The sequence below is a fragment of the Capricornis sumatraensis genome, chromosome 8, assembly GCF_032405125.1.
Source record: "Capricornis sumatraensis isolate serow.1 chromosome 8, serow.2, whole genome shotgun sequence".
NCBI classification, from domain to species: domain Eukaryota; kingdom Metazoa; phylum Chordata; class Mammalia; order Artiodactyla; family Bovidae; genus Capricornis; species Capricornis sumatraensis.
In genome coordinates this window covers 59,463,536-59,486,408 of record NC_091076.1, presented here as the reverse complement: position 1 = coordinate 59,486,408, position 22,873 = coordinate 59,463,536, and the positions used below count along the sequence as shown (strand labels likewise).

The 22,873-nt window shown below is 40.2% G+C and overlaps 1 protein-coding gene and 1 pseudogene across 1 annotated transcript; both read right to left on the bottom strand.

Annotated features, from left to right (window-relative positions):
- Positions 1-869: 869 nt before the first annotated feature.
- Positions 870-1,797, bottom strand: LOC138084392 (olfactory receptor 4D2-like; annotated as a pseudogene).
- Positions 1,798-5,989: 4,192 nt separating this feature from the next.
- LOC138084009 (olfactory receptor 4D1-like) lies at positions 5,990-6,925 on the bottom strand. The gene has a single exon (XM_068978073.1). It carries the CDS (start codon positions 6,923-6,925, stop codon positions 5,990-5,992), a length of 936 nt encoding a protein of 311 aa, XP_068834174.1.
- Positions 6,926-22,873: the final 15,948 nt, after the last annotated feature.

Here is a 22,873-nt window from a genome sequence, read left to right as displayed (position 1 = left end):
ATATGTTAATATGTGATAAAATTGTTTTTATAAGCAATGGAATGATAAACACTAAATTCAAGAATGTGGTTTCATCTCCAAAGAAGTGATGTGATGGAAAGCACCTATAGCCAGGTGTAAGTTATTAGTACAGGCTGGTTCTTTCATATAATATAATATAGTGTTTTATACCTTAGAAGCATTTTATACATAATCTTTCACTTGTTATAATTACTTATACTATATTAAAATATAGAGAAAAACAACATTCATATAATTTCAAGTTTGCAAATTAAATAAAATATCTGGTACAATGTTTTCTCACAGTATTTTCAATTTGATTCTTATAATAAAGCTAGAGGGTTTGGGTCAGATATTAATTCTAGCAAGTGTGTTGAGGAAAATATCATGAGGCCAAGAGACCTCAGGTGTCTCATTCAAGGTCATCCTTTGGTAAGTGATGGCTTAGGGTCTTCAATTGAAGGCTTAAGACTCAGAGTGCTGGGCAGTTTCCAACAACCCAGACTCACACCTAAATGGGGCACTAGGTAAAGGGGTCAAAATACAAAAAATAGAACTGCTCTTCTGGGGAAATGCTGTCATCCTAAGAAGAAACAGTCCACCAAGAAGGCAGAAAGGAGGGTGGGACTTTCCAGAATGTTTCTGTGACAACACATTCTATTGTTATAGGAGTGTTCAAACAACCATCAAAAACAAAAATAAGGATACTATCCATTTTCCTAAAAATCTGAATATGTTGCTTAGGTTCACTGTGCGTTTACTTCTATGAGGACCGTCACAACACATCCAGGAGATATGAACACGGCAGATACAGCGGCTCTCTCTCCACTTTACAAGTGGAAAACAAAGCCAAAGTGATCTACCCACTGTCATTCCTTTGTACAATCCAACTGATGTGAGTGTAATCTCTTGAGTGCTGCCTGCATCTCCTGGTTCATCAGGGTGCAGATCATGGGCAAGCATGGGGTTCTTGACTGTGTGGCTGATGGATACAGCCTGGACCACGGAGAAGGAAGAGAAGGGCCTGGCATAGAGGTAGATGCTTGGAATGAAGACAGTAGACATGACGATGATGTGGGTGGTGCAGGTGGAAGCTGCCTTCCTCCTCGCCTGCCCTGAGTGGGACCTCAGCATCACCAGGATGGCTGAGTAGGAGACCAGGAGGAGGAGGAACCAGATGACATCCAGCATCCCACTGTTGCAGATCATGAGGAACTCCAGGACAGAAGTGTCAGTGCAGGCGAATCTCAGAACTTGTGGAACATCACAGTAGAAGTTATCTAGGACACTGGGGCCACAAAAAGGCAGTGGGAGCATCAGAGCCAGTTGGGAGATGGAATGAACAAAACCTACCATCCAGGCTGTCGCCACCAACCCCACACAGAGCAGAATGCTCATGATGGCGACATAGTAGAGGGGCCGGGAGATGGCTATGTAATGGTCATAGACCTTCATAGAGAAGAAGGTCATGACACCTCCCAGAAAGTGGAGAAAGAAGACCTGAGCCTTGTAGCCCTGGTAGGAGATGGTCTTCTTCTCAGCGAGGAAGTCCACCAGCATCTTTGGGGCAGGGACTGAGGAGAAACAGAAATCTATGACTGCCAAGTTTCACAGCAGAAAATACATGGGTGTGTGGAGCCTGGAATCAGAGGTCACTGTGAACATGGTGAGGTGGTTTCCCATGACAGCGGTGGTGCAGACAAACAGGAACACCAGAAACAGGAAGAGCTGGAGCTCCTGAGTCTGTGAGAGCCCCAGGATAAATTCTGATATACATGAGAGATTCCCTGATTCCATGGTGTCTTCTCCATACATCTAAAGAAAACACGCCAGGAGAGAGATGCATTATTGCTCAGGGGCTCATTCGAATTGAGTGTCCAGGTCTCAATGATGGATTTTCATGTGCAGATCCTAATACCTGGTGCTGACTTAATGGTCTTGTCTCTGGAGAGTTCACTAGTTGGTTCTGGAATATATATTCATCAGGGGCTTCTGAGGAGGCTCTGTGGTAAAGAATCCACCTGCCAATGCAGGAGACCCAGGAGAGGTGGGTTCAATCCTTGTGTTGGGAAGATCCCCAGGAGGAGGAAATGGCAATCCACTCCAGTATTCTTGCCTGAAAAGTCCCGTAAACAGAGGAGCCTGGCAGGCCACAGTCCACAAGGTCACAAAGAGTCAGACATGACTGAACAACTGAACACAAACATGAGTATATATTCACAAGATAGCTTAATGCTGTCCAGAGACACATGCGACATGCCTTTCAAAGATTCAGTGTTATCTACTGGTGGTAAGACACTTGGAGTTCAACAGACCTCCAGTTAAATTTCTATTTCCTTGATATTTGACCCTGGAGAAATTACTTAACCTCTCTAGGTTTCCCATTTGTATGGTAGGAATAAAAATGACTTTCTTTATAGAATTGTCTAGAGGATTAAATAAAATAACACACAAGGTCCCTACAAGAGTGTCTGGAATAATAAATGGCAAACACTTTCCTCTGTGTAGTCTCCTACTCTAAAACCTCCTCCCTTCCTTGAAAATCTAACATATTTTGTACCAAAATTTTTTGTGCAACAGTTACCACATCATAATGTTAAGGAACTTTTTGTGTTTCTGTATTTTCCATCCATAATTCAACTAAATGTTTGCAGAGGGATAAATATGCATCTTATAATTTATTTGTGCCCTACAGTACCCATCTTTTCTGGTAGTCAATACTCAAAATCTTTTGACTGCTGTGTGAGTGAATGTCTATAGGGAATGCCTTCCTTCACTGGTGTAGATGGTCCCTTACTGGATGAAGTAATAGAATATGTGGTGTGTGTGCTGCAACATGAGATGGGGGAGACAGATTGTCTGGGTTAAAAAAGGGGTGATGGATCTTGTATGAAAGGGAATGGAAGAACTCTTCTTAGTGAAACTAGAATTTTAGAAGATGTTGCTGAATATAAGGATAGAAGAGAAAGGAAGATGTTGATATAAGAGAAATAAAACAGACAAAGCAATAAAGAGGGGAGATTAAGAGGAAGGGAGAGGAAGGAAGGGGAATGTAAAGGTGGAGGGGAGAGGCGGACTGGGAATAAAGATGATGGAGGACACGGAGGGTAAGAGATAGAGGTGAAAAGGGAGGGTTAAGTGGCTCCTCACTCCCCTGCCTTTCCACCCCCTTACCTTTCTCCTGCAATCTGTTATCCAATAGGGGTCATTTTAGCCTCATCCTTCCGCTTCCATCTGCATCCACTTCGCTCCATCTTCTATGTCACTGTCATAGAGACCTTTCTAAACTGGTATCTGATCACCTTGCTTGCTCATTATAATCTTTTAATGACTATCAAGGACTCACAGCTTAAAACTCAGAATCTTAGATGTATATTAATATCTACAACTATGCTTCTGGGATTTAAAAAAAAATTCTGCATTTAATGATGCTGATATTGGCTTTATATATTCACAGGTGATGTTTTAGGTACACACAAATTTAGAATTATTCTATCTTCTCAGTGTATTCCTCATCTAATATTATGAATTATCCCTCTTTATTATTTAAAAAAATCTACTTTTCTAATATTAGTCTAACTGCATTGGCTATTTTGTGGTTTTTTTAAATTAATTAACTAATTTTAACTGGTGAATAATTACTTTACAATATTGTGGTGGTTTTTTGCCATACATCGACATGAATCAGCCATGGGTGGACATGTGTCCCCCCCATCCTGAACCCCCCCTCCCGCCGCCCTCCCCACCCCATCCCTCTGGGTTGTCCCAGGGAGCTGTTTTTTAGTTAGTGTTTGAGTGCTATGTATAATGATAGTATTATTTCACTCTATTAAATTACATTTAAGTTTTGACTTGTAAGCTGCATAAAGTTAGATTTTAAATTTTTATTCAATATAACAATCTTTGTTGTTTTAACTGGGACATTTAGTCTGAATAAATTTAATGTAATTACTGACATACATGTTTATGTTTATCATCTTAGTTTTTGTTTTCTATTAGTTCTACAGATTTTAAGCTTTTTTTCTTTTAAATAAAATAATCTCTATAATTTCTACAGTTCCCCATCCTGAACCCCCCTCCCACCTCCCTCCCCATCCCATCCCTCAGGGTCATCGCAGTGCACCAGCCCTGAGCACCCTGTCTCATGCATCGAATCTGGACTGGTGATCTGTTCCACATATGACAATATACATGTTTCAATTTTTTTGGATCTTTTTTCTTGTTTCTTTTTGGATAAAAAGTTTTGACTATTAAAAAAGCAAACAACTCAGACTCTTAGAAGCTGCCTAACATGCACTGAGGGCTAATTCATGGTTCAAAGACATGCTTACATATGTGCATGCAACTTCCCCTCAGCGGGTCACACCAAGTTCTAAAACGTAGGCTCCATCTACGTTTCTTATCAGTATCTCTGTTACCTGGGAACAGATGGCAGTCAGGAATCCATGGTGTCTCACACATGCTATATGTTTGGTTATTTCTGTAGGTTTAGGAATGCATTCTCTTTCCTAAAATACCTTCTCCTACCTTTTCAACCTTGAAGTCCTCAGATATCACCTCTGTGACTCCTTCTCCATTTCTCGCATGCAGAATTAATCCATTTCTCTGGGTTCCGGTTCCAATAACATTTTGTAAGTACATTTGTTACAATTTTTATCATATCTTTCTTGTTCTTTCTCTTAACTAGATTGTAAATTCAATAATTTAGTAGCCCCAGCACCTATAATAGCAACTCTGACTTAGCACTTGCTCTAATATGTTCCTATTCTAATGCATTAGGAGATAATTACATGATCTTGTTCAATTTGACCACGTGATAAATTGTGGGGTGTATCACCTTATCCTTTGCTCTCAGCATCTTCCCTCCAAATCACAAGACCAAGCGTAACTTGGTGGTTAAAGCCTGGTTTTCACTTGCCACTTGAGGAATCTATTTTGAATGCCTTGTATCCCTTGCATTACACTTGAGGTTATCCTAAGGCTTTAGACCGGCTAGCATGGAGTCCATATCACTTGCTTATTCTCAACATTCTCCAACAAGTTTCTGGATGCTGCTTACAGCTGCTCTATATGCAGGTGAGAAAATCCTAGTTTCACACCTTCCTTCAGGCCAGAATGGAAAAGAGTCGTCAGGTCATCCGTCTTCTTAGAGATCCTTTATCTGCAGGATCAGTTTCCCAGCCAGTGCCCACACATCACCCATACAACAAGGAGAGTGACCCTAGGAGACAAGAGTATATCCTTGTGGAGAAACTACTGGACTCCCTCAGGAAGCAGGACAAGGTCCCTGCCCTCTCTAGCCTGGGTTCCCCAACCACCCACAATATTGTCCTCATAGCCATATCATCCAAAGTATATAAAGATTTGGTCACTAAAGTAGAATATCCTGCAGAATATCCAAGAAGTATTTGGTCAAGAAAGACCCAATCCAAAGTGCAGATAAATATGTACTTTGAGGATGAAAAATATTTAGAAGCTTAACAAATGATATCATTTCCAAAATACCAAAGTGGGGAATGAGGCAGAGAACAGGGAGAAGAACAAATGTAATTGTTCCAGATTTGACATGGAAGTGTTGACCATTCAGCAGAGATATTCACCCATAGAAGAGGAACTCTCTAAGTTTTCCCTTGTGATGGCGAGATACTCTGAGTTTCAAATCCCACCCATATCTCCTGCCTCAAAACCTGGAGTCAGAGGATCCATCTCCTGGCCAAGCTCTGCCCCTCACTTGCTGTTCATCACTGAGCAAATCTTTTCTCTCTGAGTTTTCTCATTTGTAAAACTCTATAATACTACCATACCTTCTGTCAGTTTTGTAAGAATGAGAGAGAAGTCTGAAAGTAACTAACAAAATAGCTGACACAGGAAAATGTCTGTAGAAATATCAGTTTAATTTCAACTGTCACACTCCATATTTTCCACTTCTCACATGGAAAATAAAGGTTCATTGAGAAGATTTGTCTTTTAAAATCAACCTATTTTAAGTTCACTCCCTACTGGAAATCACTAGGTGCTTGCCCAATCTCTTCACTGCTGCCTGCATCTCCTGGTTCCTCAGGGTGTAGATCATTGGGTTGAGCATGGGGGTGATAACTGTTTGGCTGATGGACACAGCTTTGTCCATGGGGAACGAGGTGAAGGGCCGGGCATAGATATAGATACAGGGAATGAAGACCATAGCCACGACAATGATGTGGATGGTGCAGGTGGAAGCTGCCTTCCTCCTCGCCTGCCCAGACTGGGACCTCAGCATCACCAGAATGACTGTGTAAGAGATCAGAAGGAGGAGGAACCAGATGAGGACCAGCATCCCACTGTTGGAGATCATAAGGAACTCCAGCAGGGAGGTGTCCATGCAGGCAAGCCTCAGCACTTGTGGAATGTCACAGTAGAAGTTATCTAGGATGTTAGGGCCACAGAAAGGCAATGGGAGCATCAGAACCAGCTGGACAATGGAGTGGACAAAGCCCCCTACCCAGGCAGCCGCCACCAGCCCCACACACACTCGAGTGTTCATGATGGTGATGTAGTGGAGAGGCCGGGAGATGGCTATGTAGCGGTCATAGGCCATCACTGAGAGGAAGAGGAGAGTCCCACCTCCCAGAAAGTGGAAGAAGAAGATCTGAGTCATGCAGCCCTCGTAGGAGATGGTCTTCTTCTCAGCGAGGAAGTCCACCAGCATCTTTGGGGCAGTGACTGAGGAGAAGCAGACATCTATGACTGCCAGGTTTCTCAGCAGGAAATACATGGGTGTGTGGAGCCTGGAATCAGAGGTCACTGTCACCATGATGAGGAGGTTTCCCATGACAGTGATTGTGTAGACAAACAGGAACACCAAAAACAAGAAAAGCTGGAGCTTCTGGTTCTGTGAGAACCCTAGGAAGACAAATTCTGACACCCATGTGAGGTTCCCTGAATCCATGATGTCTTCTCCATACTCCTAAAGAAAATACACCAGAGATTGGCATGAAGTTGTTGCTTGCCCTGTTAGTGCTCAAGGGCTCAATTCAGTTGTCCAAGTCAATATAATGGGCATTCTTATATACAGAGCACAATACCAAGTGCTGACTGAATGACCTTGTCTCTGGAAAGTTTACTGGTTGGTGCTGGGAAAAACATACGTGAGATATCTTAAAGCCATCCAGACTCACGCCACCTGCTTTTCCAAGATTCAGTGTAATCTAGCTGGGAAGATGCTTAGAGTGAAACCAAACAGAATCAAATTTGAGAACTTCTATTTCTTTGAGATTTGGCCTTGAGTAAGCTATTTAATGTGAGTCTCAGTTTCTGCATCTAAGAGATATATGTTTTCATTATAGAAATTGGCTAAGGGATTAAATAAAATGACACATAGACTTCCCAGGATAGTATTTAGAATAATAAATATTAATCACTCTCCTCTGTGTAGTCTTCTACTCTACTCCAGTCTCTGCTACATTTTTACACCAATCGTTTTTCCTTTTTAAATATTAATTTATTTTAAAAACCTATTGTGTTTTACATAACTTACAGGTTATTTTCAATTAGAGTTATTAGAAAGCATGAATATTGGATCCATCTTTTTTCATGCAACAGTGAAAGCAACAGAATGTTCATGAAGTTCTCATGTGCCTGATTTCCCTTCTGAATTTCGTCATAATGAGCTAGACACATAGGCCTTGATTTCCCAATTTATTTGTGCCCTTCACTACCCATCTTTGCTTATGGTCGGTAATTAAAACCTGCATGTGTGTGTGCGCGTGCTATGTCACTTCAGTCATGTCCAGCTCTTTGTAATCCCATGGACTGTAGCCCCCCAGGCTCCTCTGTCCATGAGATTTTCCAGACAAGAAAACTAGAGTGGGTTGCCATTTCCTACTTCATGGGATGGGATCTTCCCAACCCAGGGGTCTCTTGTGACTCCTGCATTGGAGGGCAGATTCTTTACCAGTGTGCCACCTGGGAGAGATCTGGCTTTAGCTGAACTGTTTAAGGATTTTTTTGCTGTTTATGGGGCTAATCCTCAAAGCAGAGAATGTCCTAAATATTCCAATTTAGGTGGTGTTAACTGGGGTTAACTGCTAGGTGTGTTAAAAGTTATTGGGGTTCAGGACATGTGAGGGAGTCTCTGAGTACAGCTGCACATCTGGAACATTCCATTTCTTTCCAACCTCCAGGGTAGGTAACCCTTACTAAATGAGGCTCCTCAGATTGTATGTGGGAAAATGGCAAGGGGTAAGTTTTCATTAGTGAAGAAATACATAAATACGTTGTTTGAAGGGGACTTAGAGTTCTTCTGAAATGACGGCAATTTCAGAAGGTGGTATTGATCCAAGGGTAGAAGAAAAAAATGTAGAAGTAAAAGAAAGTGAAATAAATGAAGAATTCAAAGGAGAAAATTTATCATAAGGAAGGAAGCTGGGGGAATAGAATGGTGAAGGAAGAAGACATGGAAAGGTGGTGTGGCAGGGGAAGGAGTGGGAACAAAAATGAAGGACTCCAAGGTGAGAGACAGAGGCAAAAGGTGAGGGCTAAGTGCCCTCCCTATTCCTTTGGCTTCCTCTCAATCTCCACCCACTCTCACCTGACTTCCTGAAATCCGTTATCTCTCAGGGGTCACTCCCTTTTTAATTTTCCCTTTCATCTTTCATTCCAGTACACCTTCTACACAGCTGTCCAGACCTTTCAGGATGCTAATCTGATCATGTTCCCCTCTCACATCTATTCTTGTAGTGATTCCACCAGAGCCCCTTAGGAGACACATATAATACTTTGTGGATCAAGTCAGGGTAGAAACATATACATGTGCACACAATTCAGCATGTCACACCGGGCTTTAAATGTAAGTTCCATCTGCCTTTCTAATTAGTACCTCCACCTCTGGTGAACCACTAGCTCTTTAATGGAAAATAGTCTTAAAGATGCTGTGTATTTATTTCCCTTTTTATTTCCTGCAATTTTCTTCATCATCTTCTCAACCATAGAAAAAGTCAATGCGAATATCACCGTTTTCATCACTCTTCTCATTATTTCTCCCATGCAGAACAAATTCCTCATTTTTCAATGTTCTTAAACATAAAAATGGGGCTTCCCTTGTGACTCAGATGATAAAGAATTTGCCTGCAATGCAGGAAACCGCAGTTCCATCCTTGGGTCAGGAAGATCCCCTGGAGAAGGGAATGACAACCCATTCCAGTAATTTTTCCTGGAGAATTTCATAGACAGAGGAACTTGGCAGGCTACAATCCATGAGATCAAAAAGATTCACAGTTGAGTGAATAACAGACACACATACAAACATAAACATACAAACATTGAAAACAAACCTCTGTTACAGGTTTATTATCATTCATTTTTTTAAACTTCTCCCCTCAACCAACCACATCATAATTTCAATATCTTGGTAACCCCAGAACTTGGAACAGCAACTCTGATACACCTTATGCTCAGTGAATATTGTCCAATTAATGTATTACATAGGTAATTAATTATGTGGAGATTTTAAAAGTGATTTTACTTATCTTCTGTTCCCTGTCTCATCAGGCCAGATCTATATTTGGTTGCTAAAAGTACTGGGTTTTACATGCAACCTGAAGCAGCTGTTTTAATAGCATATACCCACCCTCTGATTTCTTCCCAAAGCTCTTCTCCAACATTACACTTAGTACCATCAAGTCTAGGTCCCTTTTTTATTCTCCCCACCCTCCAACAAATGTTTCTAAGAACCTAACTATCATTGACTTATCTGAGGGTGTGGAAACCCTCAGGCTCTCACCTTTCTTCAGGCCTGGATGGGAGAAGAGAGTTCATGTCTTACACTTCCTGGGAGACTCTCTCCATACAGCCTCACAGTTTCCTCTTCTCTGGCATCACTGATACACATGAATCATGACCCTGGGGAAGAGTGCATATTCTCAGGGAGAAATTATTGGACTGAGCTCAGGAAGCAGAGTTGAAACAATTCCCGCTAGGGTGAGGGAACAATGGGAGTTGTTAGAAAAGTTTCTAAGTCTCTCAAAACACTATTTAAGAGGCTTACCTTGAGGAAAAAACAACAACAATGAAAACAAAACAAGAATCAAATACACACACACACACAAACTAAACAAAAGAAAAGTCAACAAAGGACACTGAAAATTATAGAGATTCATGACATGTAAGATTAGGAGATCAAGATTAGAAAAATCAGATTCTCTGAAAGTTTCCAGGATTTTTGGAAGGACCCATTTCAGAGACTATAAGCATGCACCTGAATCACCTGAAGGGGATGCTAAACCTAAGATTCAGTAGCTCTTGGATGGCTGAGATCTACAGGGAATTAGCATTTCTAACAACTTTTCAGGTAATGCTAATGCTACTTATCTGGGGCCACAGTTTGAGAATGACTGAGTTTCACTGCTCTTGTCAGTATGGTGGACAGTTTCTCTCTCACATTATCAAGACCATTGGTTTGACAGCTTACTTTAAAAAAATTAATTGGCTGTATTCTAGAAGATGATGGAGGAATAGGATGGGGAGACCACTTTCTCCCCCCAAAATTCATCTACAGATCATTTGAACTCTGAGCAAATTCCGCAGAACAACTTCTGAACGCTGGCAGAGGACACCAGGCACCCAGAAAGGCAGCCCATTTTCTTCAAAAGGAAGTAGGGCAAAATATAAAAGATAAAAAGAGAGACAAAAGACTTAGGGATGGAGACCCATCCCCGGGAGGGAGTTGTGAAAGAGGAGAAGTTTCCAAACACCAGGAAATCCTCTCACCAGCGAGTCTCTGGGGAGTTTTGGAATCTTGAAAGGCACCATAACTGGGAGGGGGGAAAAAAAAAAGAACCCACAGATTACACACCTAGCTGTGACTTCCAATCAAGTCTGTGCCTTTGTGGAGTATCCGAGACCCTGAACCTGAGCAGCTTAGACCTGGGAAGTGCCCGCAACCCAGGGCCCACTTTAGACAGTTCCCCTGCAGAGCAACCTGGAGCCTGAGCAGTGTAGACGGGCAAAGCACACATGCCAAGAGTGGGGGCAAACCCAATGTGGCCCAGACACTGTGAGCACTCCCCACACACACCAGTGATGTTTCTTTGCAGTGTTTCTCCCTCCCCACAGGACAACTGAACAATTGAGCCTAAATAAGTGACCACCTTTGCTGCCTTGTGTCAGGGTGGAAATTAGACACTGCAGAGACTTGCAAACAGAGGAAGCCAAAATAAACAAAGAGGGAATTGCACTGGAAGTGACAGGTGCAACAGATTAAAACCCTTTTGTGACTACATTGGAAGGGGCCTATAGACCTTGAGAAGTATAAGCTGGAACAAGGGACTATCTGAAACTGAACTGACCCCACACTGCCCTCAACAGCTCCAGAGAAATTCCTAGATATATTTTACTGTTATAATTTTGTAATTTTTAAATTCTTTCAGTTCAGTTCAGTCGCTCAGTCGTGTCCGACTCTTTGCGACCCCATGAATCGCAGCACACCAGGCCTCTCTGTCCATCACCAACTCCCAGAGTTCACTCAGACTCATGTCCATCGAGTCGGTGATGCCACCCAGCCATCTCATCCTCTATCGTCCCCTTCTCCTCCTGCCCCCAATCCCTCCCAGCATCAAAGTCTTTTCCAATCAGGCAACTCTTCACATGAGGTGGCCAAAGTATTGGAGTTTCAGCTTTAGCATCATTTCTTCCAAAGAAATCCCAGGGCTGATCTCCTTCAGAATGGACTGGTTGGATCTCCTTGCAGTCCAAGGGACTCTCAAGAGTCTTCTCCAACACCACAGTCCAAAAGCATCAATTCTTCGGTGCTCAGCCTTCTTCATGGTCCAAATCTCACATCCATACATGACCACTGGAAGAACCATAGCCCTGACTAGACAGAACTTTGTTGGCAAAGTAACGTCTCTGCTTTTGAATATGCTATCTAGGTTGGTCATAACTTTTCTTCCAAGGAGTAAGTGTCTTTTAATTTCATGGCTGCAGTCACCATCTGCAGTGATTTTGGAGCCCCCAAAAATAAAGTCTGACACTGTTTCCACTCTTTCCCCATCTATTTCCCATGAAGTGATGGGACCAGATGCCATGATCTTCGTTTTCTGAATGTTGAACTTTAAGCCAACTTTTTCACTCTCCTCTTTCACTTTCATCAAGAGGCTTTTTAGTTCCTCTTCACTTTCTGCCATAAGGGTGGTGTCATCTGCATATCTGAGGTTATTGATATTTCTCCCCACGATCTTGATTCCAGCTTGTGCTTCCTCCAGCCCAGTGTTTCTCATGATGTACTCTGCATAGAAGTTAAATAAGCAGGGTGACAATATTCAGCCTTGACATACTCCTTTTCCTATTTGGAGCCAGTCTGTGGTTATTACTCCTTTAATTTTCATTTTTATAACCTACTATTACCTTGCAAAAAATACTCTGTTTTTAAACTAAATTTCATATATATATTTTTATAATTTTTGTGATTTTTTTAATACTGTATTTTTGAGAGTCTAACCTCTACTCTAGATTTTTAATCTTTGTTTTTTGGTATTTGTTATTAATTTTGTACCTTTAAGAACCCAGTGTTCAGAACCCATTTTTACTTAGGAGTGTGATTACTGGCTTGATTGCTCTCTCCCCCTTTTGACTCACCTTTTTCTCCACCAGGTCACCTCTATCGCCTCCCTTCCCCTTCTCTTCTCTACCCAACTCTGTGAATCTCCTTGTGTGATCCTGGCTGTGGAGAACACTTAGGAAACTGATTACTGGCTGGATCTGTCTGTCTCCTTTTGATTTCCCCTTTTCTCCTCCTGGTCACCTCTGTCTCCTTCCTGCCTCTTCTCTTCTCTGAGGGGTCCAGACTGTGGAGAGCACATAGGGAACTGATGACTAGCTAGCTTGCTCTCTCCCCATTTGATTCCCCCTCTTCTCCTCCTCGTCACCTCTATCTCCCTCCTCCCTCTTTTCTTCTCCATGTAACTCTGTGAACCTCTCAGGGTGTCCCTCACTGCGGAGAAGCTTTTCATCATTAACCTATATGTTTTATCATCAGTGCTGTATGGATGGAGAAGTCTTGAGGCTACTGTAAAAATAAGACTGAATGCCAGAGGCAGAAAGCTTAAATACAAAATTTGAGAACTCCAGAAAACTCCTGAATCCAGAGAACATTGATCGACAAGAGTTCATCAAAAAACTTCCATACTTACAATGAAACCAAGCTCCACCCAAGAGCCAACAAGTTTCTGAGCAAGATATATGAAGATTATTCTCCAACAACACAGGAATATAACTCTGAGCATTAAAATACAGGTGGCCAAAATTCACACCAAACCCAGAGACACCTGAAAACTCACTACTGGACACTTCATTGCACTCCAGAGAGAGGAGATCCAACTCCACCTACCAGAACACTGGTGCAAACTTCCCAAACCAGAAAACCTTGACAAGCCACTTGTCCAACCCCACCCACAGTGAGGAACCTCCCCATTAAAGAGGAACCACAAACTATCAGTGTACAGAAAGGCCACCCAAAACATAGCAATCTAAACAAGACAAAAAGGCAGAGAAATATTCAGCAGGTAAAGGAACAGGATAAAAGCCCACCAAACCATACAAAAGAGGAGGAGATAAGGAGTCTACCTGAAAAAGAATTCAGAATAATGATAGTAAAGATGATCTAAAATCTTGAAAACAAATTGGAGTTACAGATAAATAGACTGGAGACAAGGATTGAGAAGATGCAAGAAATGTTTAACAAGGACCTAGAAGAAATAAAAAAGAGTAAATCAATAATGAATAATGCAATAACTGAGATCAAAAACACTCTGGAGGGAATCAACAGTAGAATAACCGAGGCAAAAGATAGAATAAGAGAGGTGAAAGATAGAATGGGAGAAATAAATGAAGCAGAGAAGAAAAAATAATTAAAAGAAACTAGGACAACCTCAGAGACCTCTGGGACAATGTCAAATGCCCCAACATTCGAATCATAGGAGTCCCAGAAGAAGAAGACAAAAAGAAAGGCCTTGAGAAAATGCTTGAGGAGATAATAGTTGAAAACTTCTCTAAAATGGGGAAGGAAATCATCACCCAAGTCCAAGAAACACAGAGAGTCCCAAACAGGAATAACCCAAGGCAAAACACCCCAAGACATATATTAATCAAATTGATGAAGATCAAACACAAAGAATAAATATTAAAAGTAGCAATGGAAAGACAACAAATAACACACAAGGGGATTCCCTTAAAAATAACAGCTGATCTTTCAATAGAAACTCTTCAGGCCAGAAGGGAACGTCAGGAGATAGTTAAAGTGATGAATGAGAAGAACCTACAACCCAGATTACTGTACCCAGCAAAGATCTCATTCAAATATGAAGGAGAAATCAAAAGCTTTACAGACAAGCAAAAGCTGAGAGAATTCAGCACCACCAAACCAGCTCTTCAACAAATGCTAAAGGATCTTCTCTAGACAGGAAACACAGAAAGGTGTATACACTCAAACCCAAAACAACAAAGTAAATGGCAATGGGATCATATTTATCAATAATTACCTTAAATGTAAATGGGTTGAATGCCCCAACAAAAAGACAAGGACTGGCTGAATGGATACAAAAAGAAAACCCCTATATATGCTGTCTACAAGAGACCCACCTCAAAACAAGGGACACATATGGATGAAAGTGAAGGGCTGGAAAGAGATATTTCACATAAATGGAGACCCAAAGAAAGCAGCAGTAGCAATATTCATATCTGATAAAATAGACTTTAAAATAAAGTCTGTGAAAAGAGCCAAAGAAGGACATTACATAATGATCAAATGATCAATCCAAGAAGAAGATATAACAATTAAAAATATATATATGCACCCAACATAGGAGCACTGCAATATGTAAGACAAATGCTATCAAGTATGAAAGGGGAAATTAACAGTAACACAATAATAGTGGGAGACTTTAATACCCCACTCACATCTATGGATAGATCAACTAAACAGGAAATTAACAAGGAAACACAAACTTTAAATGATACAATGGGCCAGTTGGACCTAATTGATATCTATAGGACATTTCACCCCAAAACAATGAATTTCACCTTTTTCTCAAGTGTACATGGAACCCTTTCCAGGATAGATCACATCCTGGGCCATAAATATAGCTTTATAAATTCAAAAAAATTGAAACCATTCCAAGCATCTTTTCTGACCACAGTGCAGTAAGATTAGATGTCAATTACAGGAGAAAAACTACTAAAAATTCCAACATATGGAGGCTGAGCAACACACTTCTTAATAACCAACAAATCACAGAAGAAATAAAAAAAAAGAAATCAAAATATGCATAGAAATGAATGAAAATGAAAACACAATTCAAAACCTATGGGACACTGTAAAAGGAGTGCAAAGGGGAAGGTTCATAGCAATACGGGCTTACCTCAAGAAACAAGAAAAAAGTCAAATAAATAACCTAACTCTACAACTTGAAAAGGAAGAAATGAAGAACCCCAGAGTTAGTAGAAGGAAAGAAATCTTAAAAGTTAAGGCAGATAAATGCAAAAGAGACCATAGCAAAAATCAACAAAGCTAAAAGCTGGTTCTTTGAGAAGATAAATAAAGTTGACAAACCATTATCCAGACTCATCATGAAACAAAGGGAGAAGAATCAAATCAACAAAATTAGAAATGAAAATGGAGAAATCACAACAGACAACACAGAAATACAAAGGATCATAAGAAACTACTATTAGCAACTATATGCAAATAAAATGGACAACTTGGAAGAAATGGACAAATTCTTAGAAAAATATAACTTTCCAAACCTGAACCAGGAAAAAATAGAAAATCTTAACAGACCCATCATAAGCACAGAAATTGAAACCATAATCAGAAATCTTCCAACAAACAAAAGCCCAGGACCAGACGCCTTCACAGCTGAGTTCTACCAAAAATTTAGAGAAGAGCTAACACCTATCCTACTCAAACTCTTCCAGAAAATTGCAGAAGAAGGTAAACTTCCAAACTCATTCTAGACCACCATCACCCTAATACCAAAAACCAGACAAAGATGCCACAAAAAAAAAGAAAACTACAGACCAGTGTCACTGATGAACATAGATGCAAAAATCCTTAACAAAATTGTAGCAAACAGAATCCAACAACATATGAAAAATATCCTACATCATGACCAAGTAGGCTTTATCCCAGGGCTGCAAGGATTCTTCAATATCCGCAAATCAATCAATGTAATACACCACATTAGCAAATTGAAAGATAAAAACCATATGAATTTCTCAATAAATACAGAGAAAGCCTTTTACAAAATTCAATGTCTATTTATGATAAAACTCTCCAGAAAGCAAGAATAGAAGGAACATACCTCAATATAAGAAAAGTCATATATAATAAACCCACAGCAAACATTATCCTCAATGGTGAAAAATTGAAAGCATTTTCCTTAAAGTCAGGAACAAGACAAGGGTGCCCACTCTCACCACTATTATTCAACATAGTTTTGGAAGTTTTGGCCATAGCAATCAGAGCAGAAAATGAAATAAAAGGAATCCAGATTGGAAAAGAAGAAGTAAAACTCTCACTGTTTGCAGATGACATGATCCTCTGCATAAAAAACCCTTAAGACTCAGCCAGAAAATTACTAGAGCTAATCAATGAATACAGTGAAGTTGCAGGATATATAATTAACACACAGAAATCCCTTGCATTCCTATACACTAATAATGAGAGAACAGAAAGAGAAATTAAGGAAACAATTCCATTCACCATTGCAATGAAAAGAATAAAATACTTAGGAATAAATCACTGCAGATGGTGACTGCAGCCATGAAATTAAAAGACGCTTACTCCTTGGAAGAAAAGTTATGACCAACCTAGATAGCATATTCAAAAGCAGAGACATTGTTTTGCCGACTAAGGTCCGTCTAGTCAAGGCTATGGTTTTTCCAGTAGTCATGTATGGAAGTGAGAGTTGGACGGTGAAGAAGGCTGAGCGCCGAAGAATTGATGCTTTTGAGGTGTGGTGTTGGAGAAGACTCTTGAGAGTCCCTTGGACTGCAAGGAGATCCAACCAGTCCATTCTGAAGGAGATCAGCCCTGTGATTTCTTTGGAAGGAATGATGCTGAAGCTGAAACTCCAGTACTTTGGCCACCTCATGTGAAGAGTTGACTCACTGGAAAAGACTCTGATGCTGGGAGGGATTGGGGCCAGGAGGAGAAGGGGACAACAGAGGATGAGATGGCTGGATGGCATCACTGACTCGATGGACGTGAATCTGAGTGAACTCCAGGAGATGGTGATGGACAGGGAGGCCTGGCGTGCTGCGATTCATAGGGTCGCAAAGAGTCGGACACAACTGAGCAACTGAACTGAAAGAAACAAAAGACCTACATATAGAAAATTATAAAACACTGATGAAAGAAATCAAAGAGGACACAAATAGATGGAGAAATATACCATGACTTCATATATTGGAAGAATCAATATAGTGAAAATAATTATACTACCCAAACGGATCTATAGATTCAATGAAATCCCTGTCAAGCTACCAACGGTATTTTTCAGAGAACTAGAACAAATAATTTCACAATTTGTATGGAATTACCAAAAACCTCGAATAGTCAAAGCAATCTTGAAGAAGAATGGAACTAGAGGAATCGACCTGCCTTATTCCAGGCTCTACTACAAAGCCACAGTCATCGAGACAGTATGGTACTGGCACAAAGACAGAAACATAGATCAGTGGAACAAAATAGAAAGCACAGAGATAAATCCATGCACCTATGGATACCTTATCTTTGACAAAGGAGGCAAGAATATACAATGGAGAAAAGACAATCTCTTTAACAAGTGGTGCTGGGAAAACTGGTCAACCACTTGTAGAAGAATGAAACTACAACACTTTCTAACACTATACACAAAAATAAACTCAACATGGATTAAGATCTAAATGTAAGACGAGAAACTATAAAACTCCTAGAGGAAAACATAGTCAAAACACTCTCCGACATAAATCACAGCAGGATTCTCTATGACCCACCTCCCAGAGGAATGGAAATAAAAGCAAAAATAAACAAATGGGACCTAATTAAACTTAAAAACATTTGAACAACGAAGGAAACTATAAGCAAGGTGAAAAGATAGCCTACAGAATGGGAGAAAATAATAGCAAATTAATTAATCTCAAAATAATAGCAAATGAATGTCCATCAGCAGATGAATGGATAAGAAAGCTGTGGTACATATACACAATGGAGTATTACTCAGCCATTAAAAAGAATACATTTGAATCGGTTCTAATGAGGTGGATGAAACTGGAGCCGATTATACAGAGTGAAGTAAGCCAGAAAGAAAAACACCAATACAGTATACTAACACATATATATGGAATTTAGAAAGATGGCAATGACGACCCTGTATGCAAGACAGCAAAAAAGACACAGATGTGTATAACGGACTTTTGGACTCAGAGGGAGAGGGAGAGGGTGGGATGACTTGGGAGAATGGCATTGTAACATGTATACTATCATGTAAGAATCGAATCGCCAGTCTATGTCCGACGCAGGATACAGCATGCTTGGTGCTGGTGCACGGTGATGACCCAGAGAGATGTTATGAGGAGGAAGGTGGGAGGGGGGTTCATGTTTGGGAAGCATGTACACCCGTGATGGATTCATGTCAATGTATGGCAAAACCAATACAGTATTGTAAAGTAAAATAAAGTAAAAATAAAAATTAAAAAAAAATTAATTCTGACAATGAATTAATCTCAAAAATATACAAGCAGTGCATGCAGCTCAATTCCAGTAAAATAAACCACCCAATCAGAAAATGGGCCAAAGAACTAAACAGACATTTCTCCAAAGAAGACATACAGATGGCTAACAAACACATGAAAAGATGCTCAACATCACTCATTATCAGAGAAATGCAAATCAAAACTACAATGAGGTACCATCTCACACCAGTCAGAATGGCTGCTATCAAAAAGTCTACAAACAATAAATGCTGGAGATGGTGTGGTGAAAAGGGAACCCTCTTACACTGTTGGTAGGAATGCAAACTAGTACAGCCACTATGGAGAATAGTATGGAGATTCCTTTAAAAACTTGAAATAGAACTGCCATATGACCCAGCAATCCCACTGGTGGGCATACACACCAAGGAAACCAGAATTGAAAGAGATACATGTACCCCAATATTCATCACAGCACTGTTTATAATAGCCAGGACATGGAAGCAACCTAGACGTCCATCATCTGACGAATGGATAAGGAAGCTGTGGTACATTTACACAACGGAATATTACTCAGCCGTTAAGAAGAATACATTTGAATCAGTTCTAATGAGGTGGATGAAACTGGAGCCTATTATACAGAATAAAGTACACCAGAAGGGAAAACACCAATACAGTGTACTAGTGTATATATATGGACTTTAGAAAGATGGTAAGAAAAAACCCTGATGCTGGGAGGGATTGGGGGCAGGAGGAGAAGGGGATGACAGAGGATGAGATGGCTGAATGGCATCACTGACTCGATGGACATGAGTTTGAGTAAACTCCAAGAGTTGGTGATGGACAGGGAGGCCTGGCATGCTGCAATTCATGGGGTCGCAAAGAGTCAGGCACGACTGAGTGACTGAACTGAACTGAACTGAACTGAACGATAATCCTATATACGCGGCAGCAAAAGAGACACAGATGTATAGAACAGTCTTTTGGACTCTGGGAGAAGGCAAGGGTGGGATGATTTGAGAGAATAGCATTGAAACCTGTATATTGTAATATGTGAAACAGATCACCAGTCCAGGTTTGATGCATGAGACAGGGTGCTCAGGGCTGGTGCACTGGGATGACCCAGAGGGATGGGATGGGGAGGGAGGTGGGAGGGGGCTTCAGGATGGGGAACACATGTACACCCATGGCTGATTCATGTCGATGTATGGCAAAACCACTACAATATTGTAAAGTAATTAGCCTCCAATTAAAATGAATAAATTTATATTTAAAAAATAAATAAATTATTAAAAAAAAAACATATTATCTACCAGGGAAGCCCATTACTATGTATATGTCTACACCAAATGAATGATTTAATTAAATATTTTAACTCCTAAATGATCAGGGGAAACTGGTGAACCCCTTGAGATTTACTAATCTTATGATTTATTTGAGGTTTTCTGTATTAAACAGATTTAAACGGGTGGCAAAAATAAATAAATAAAAGCTATCAAAGCATATGCAGAAGGAGGTGGGGAGACTGGAATCCTTGTGAACTGCTGATGGGAATGTAGAATGACATAGCCACTGGGGAAAAAGTAGGATGATTCTTCAAAAACTTAAGCATTGGATTATCATATGACCCAGCAATTCCACCTCTAGGTATAGTTCCAAAAGGTTTGAAAACTGGTACTACTTAAACAGATACTTATATATGAATGTTCAAGCAGCAATATTCACAATAGCCAAAAGTGGCAACAAACTGTCTGCCCATAGATGAATGGGTAACTAAGATGTAAAATATATGGCTATCATTGATAATATACGACTGAGCAGGGAATTTTCTGGAGGTCCAGTGATTAAGACTCTGCCTTCCAATGCAGAGGTGTGGGTTCAATCTCTGGCTGGAGAACTAAGGTTCCATATGCTATAGGGTGAGTCCAAAATTTTAAAAAATAAATAAAGCTTGTTTCTTAAATATATATATGATTGAACATTATTCAGCCACATAAAAGTGTAAAGTACCAAAACATGCTATTGTACAGCATGGATGAACCTTGAAGACATTATGCTAAGTGAAATAAGCCAGACACAAAAGGACAAGTATATAAGATTCAACTTATACAAGGCACCAGAATAGACAGATTCATAAAGAGAGAAAATAAAATAAAGGTTACCAGGGGCTGGAGGAGAGGAAAGAATAGGGAGTTAGTATTTAATGAGTATAATTTCTCTTTGGAATAATGAAAAAGTTCTTAAAATAAATAGTGGTGACAGTTATATAACATGGTAAATGTGCTTAATGATACTGAATTTTATGCTAAAAGTGGTAACATTTATGTTATGTATATCTTACCATAATACATATATATAAATGATGCAATGGACCAGTTAGACCTAATTGATATCTATAGGACATTTCACCCCCAAACAATGAATTTCACCTTTTTCTCAAGTGTGCGTGGAACCCTTTCCAGGATAGATCACATCCTGGGCCATAAACTAGCCTTGGTAAATTCAAAACAATAGAAATCATTCCAAGCATCTTTTCTGATCATGATGTGGTAAGATGAGATGTCAACTACAGGAAAAAAAACTATTAAAAATACAACCATATGGAGGTTAAATGGGGTTCTCAAGGCAAGAATACTGAAGTGGTTTGCCATTCCCTTCTCCAGTGAGAGAATGTGGTCCCCTGGAGAAGGGAATGGCAAACCACTTCAGTATTCTTGCCTTGAGAACCCCATGAACATTATGAAAAGGCAAAATGATAGGATACTGAAAGAGGAGCTCCCCAGGTCAGTAGGTGCCCAATATGCTACTGGAGATCAGTGGAGAAATAACTCTGGAAAGAATGAAGGGATGAAGCCAAAGCAAACACAATACCCAGCTGTGGATGTGACTGGTGATAGAAGCAAGGTCCAATGCTGTAAAAGCAATATTGCATAGGAACCTGGAATGTCAGGTCCATGAATCAAGGCAAATTGGAAGTGGTCAAACGAGAGATGGCAAGAGTGAACGTCGACATTCTAGGAATTGCAAACTAAAATGGACTGGAATGGGTGAATTTAACTCAGATGACCATTATATCTAGTACTGCGGGCAGGAATCCCTCAGAAGAAATGGAGTAGCCATCATGGTCAACAAAAGATTCCAAAATGCAGTACTTGGATGCAATCTCAAAAATGACAGAATGATCTCTGTTCGTTTCCAAGGTAAACCATTCAATATCACAGTTATCCAAGTCTATGCCCCGACAGGTAATGCTGAAGAAGCTGAAATTGAACGGTTCTATGAAGACCTACAAGACCTTTTAGAACTAATACCCAAAAAAGATGTCCTTTTCATCATAGGGGACTGGAATGCAAAAGTAGGAAGTCAAGAAACACCTGGAGTAACAGGCAAATTTGGCCTTGGAATGTGGAATGAAGCAGGGCAAAGACTAATAGAGTTTTGCCAAGAAAATGCACTGGTCATAGCAAACACCCTCTTCCAACAACACCAGAGAAGACTCTACACATGAACATCACCAGATGGTCAACCCCGAAATCAGATTGATTATATTCTTTGCAGCCAAAGATGGAGAAGCTCTATACAGTCAACAAAAACAAGACCAGGAGCTGACTGTGGCTCAGATCATGAACTCCTTATTACCAAATTCAGACTCAAATTGAAGAAAGTAGGGAAAACCGCTAGACCATTCAGGTATGACCTAAATCAAATCCCTTATGATTATAGAGTGGAAGTGAGAAATAGATTTAAGGGCCTAGATCTGATAGATAGAGTGCCTGATGAACTATGGACTGTTCGTGACATTGTACAGGAGACAGGGATCAAGACCATCCCCATGGAAAAGAAATGCAAAAAAGCAAAATGGCTGTCTGGGGAGGCCTTAAAAATAGCTGTGAAAAGAAGAGAGGCGAAAAGCAAAGGAAAGATACAAGCATCTGAATACAGAGTTCCAAAGAATAGCAAGAAGAGATAAGAAAGCCTTCTTCAGTGATCAATGCAAAGAAATAGAGGAAAACAACAGAATGGGAAAGACTAGAGATCTCTTCAAGAAAATTAGAGATACCAAGGGAATATTTCATGCAAAGATGGGCTCGATAAAGGACAGAAATGGTCTGGACCTAACAGAAGCAGAAGATATTAAGAAGAGGTGGCAAGAATACACAGATCTGTACAA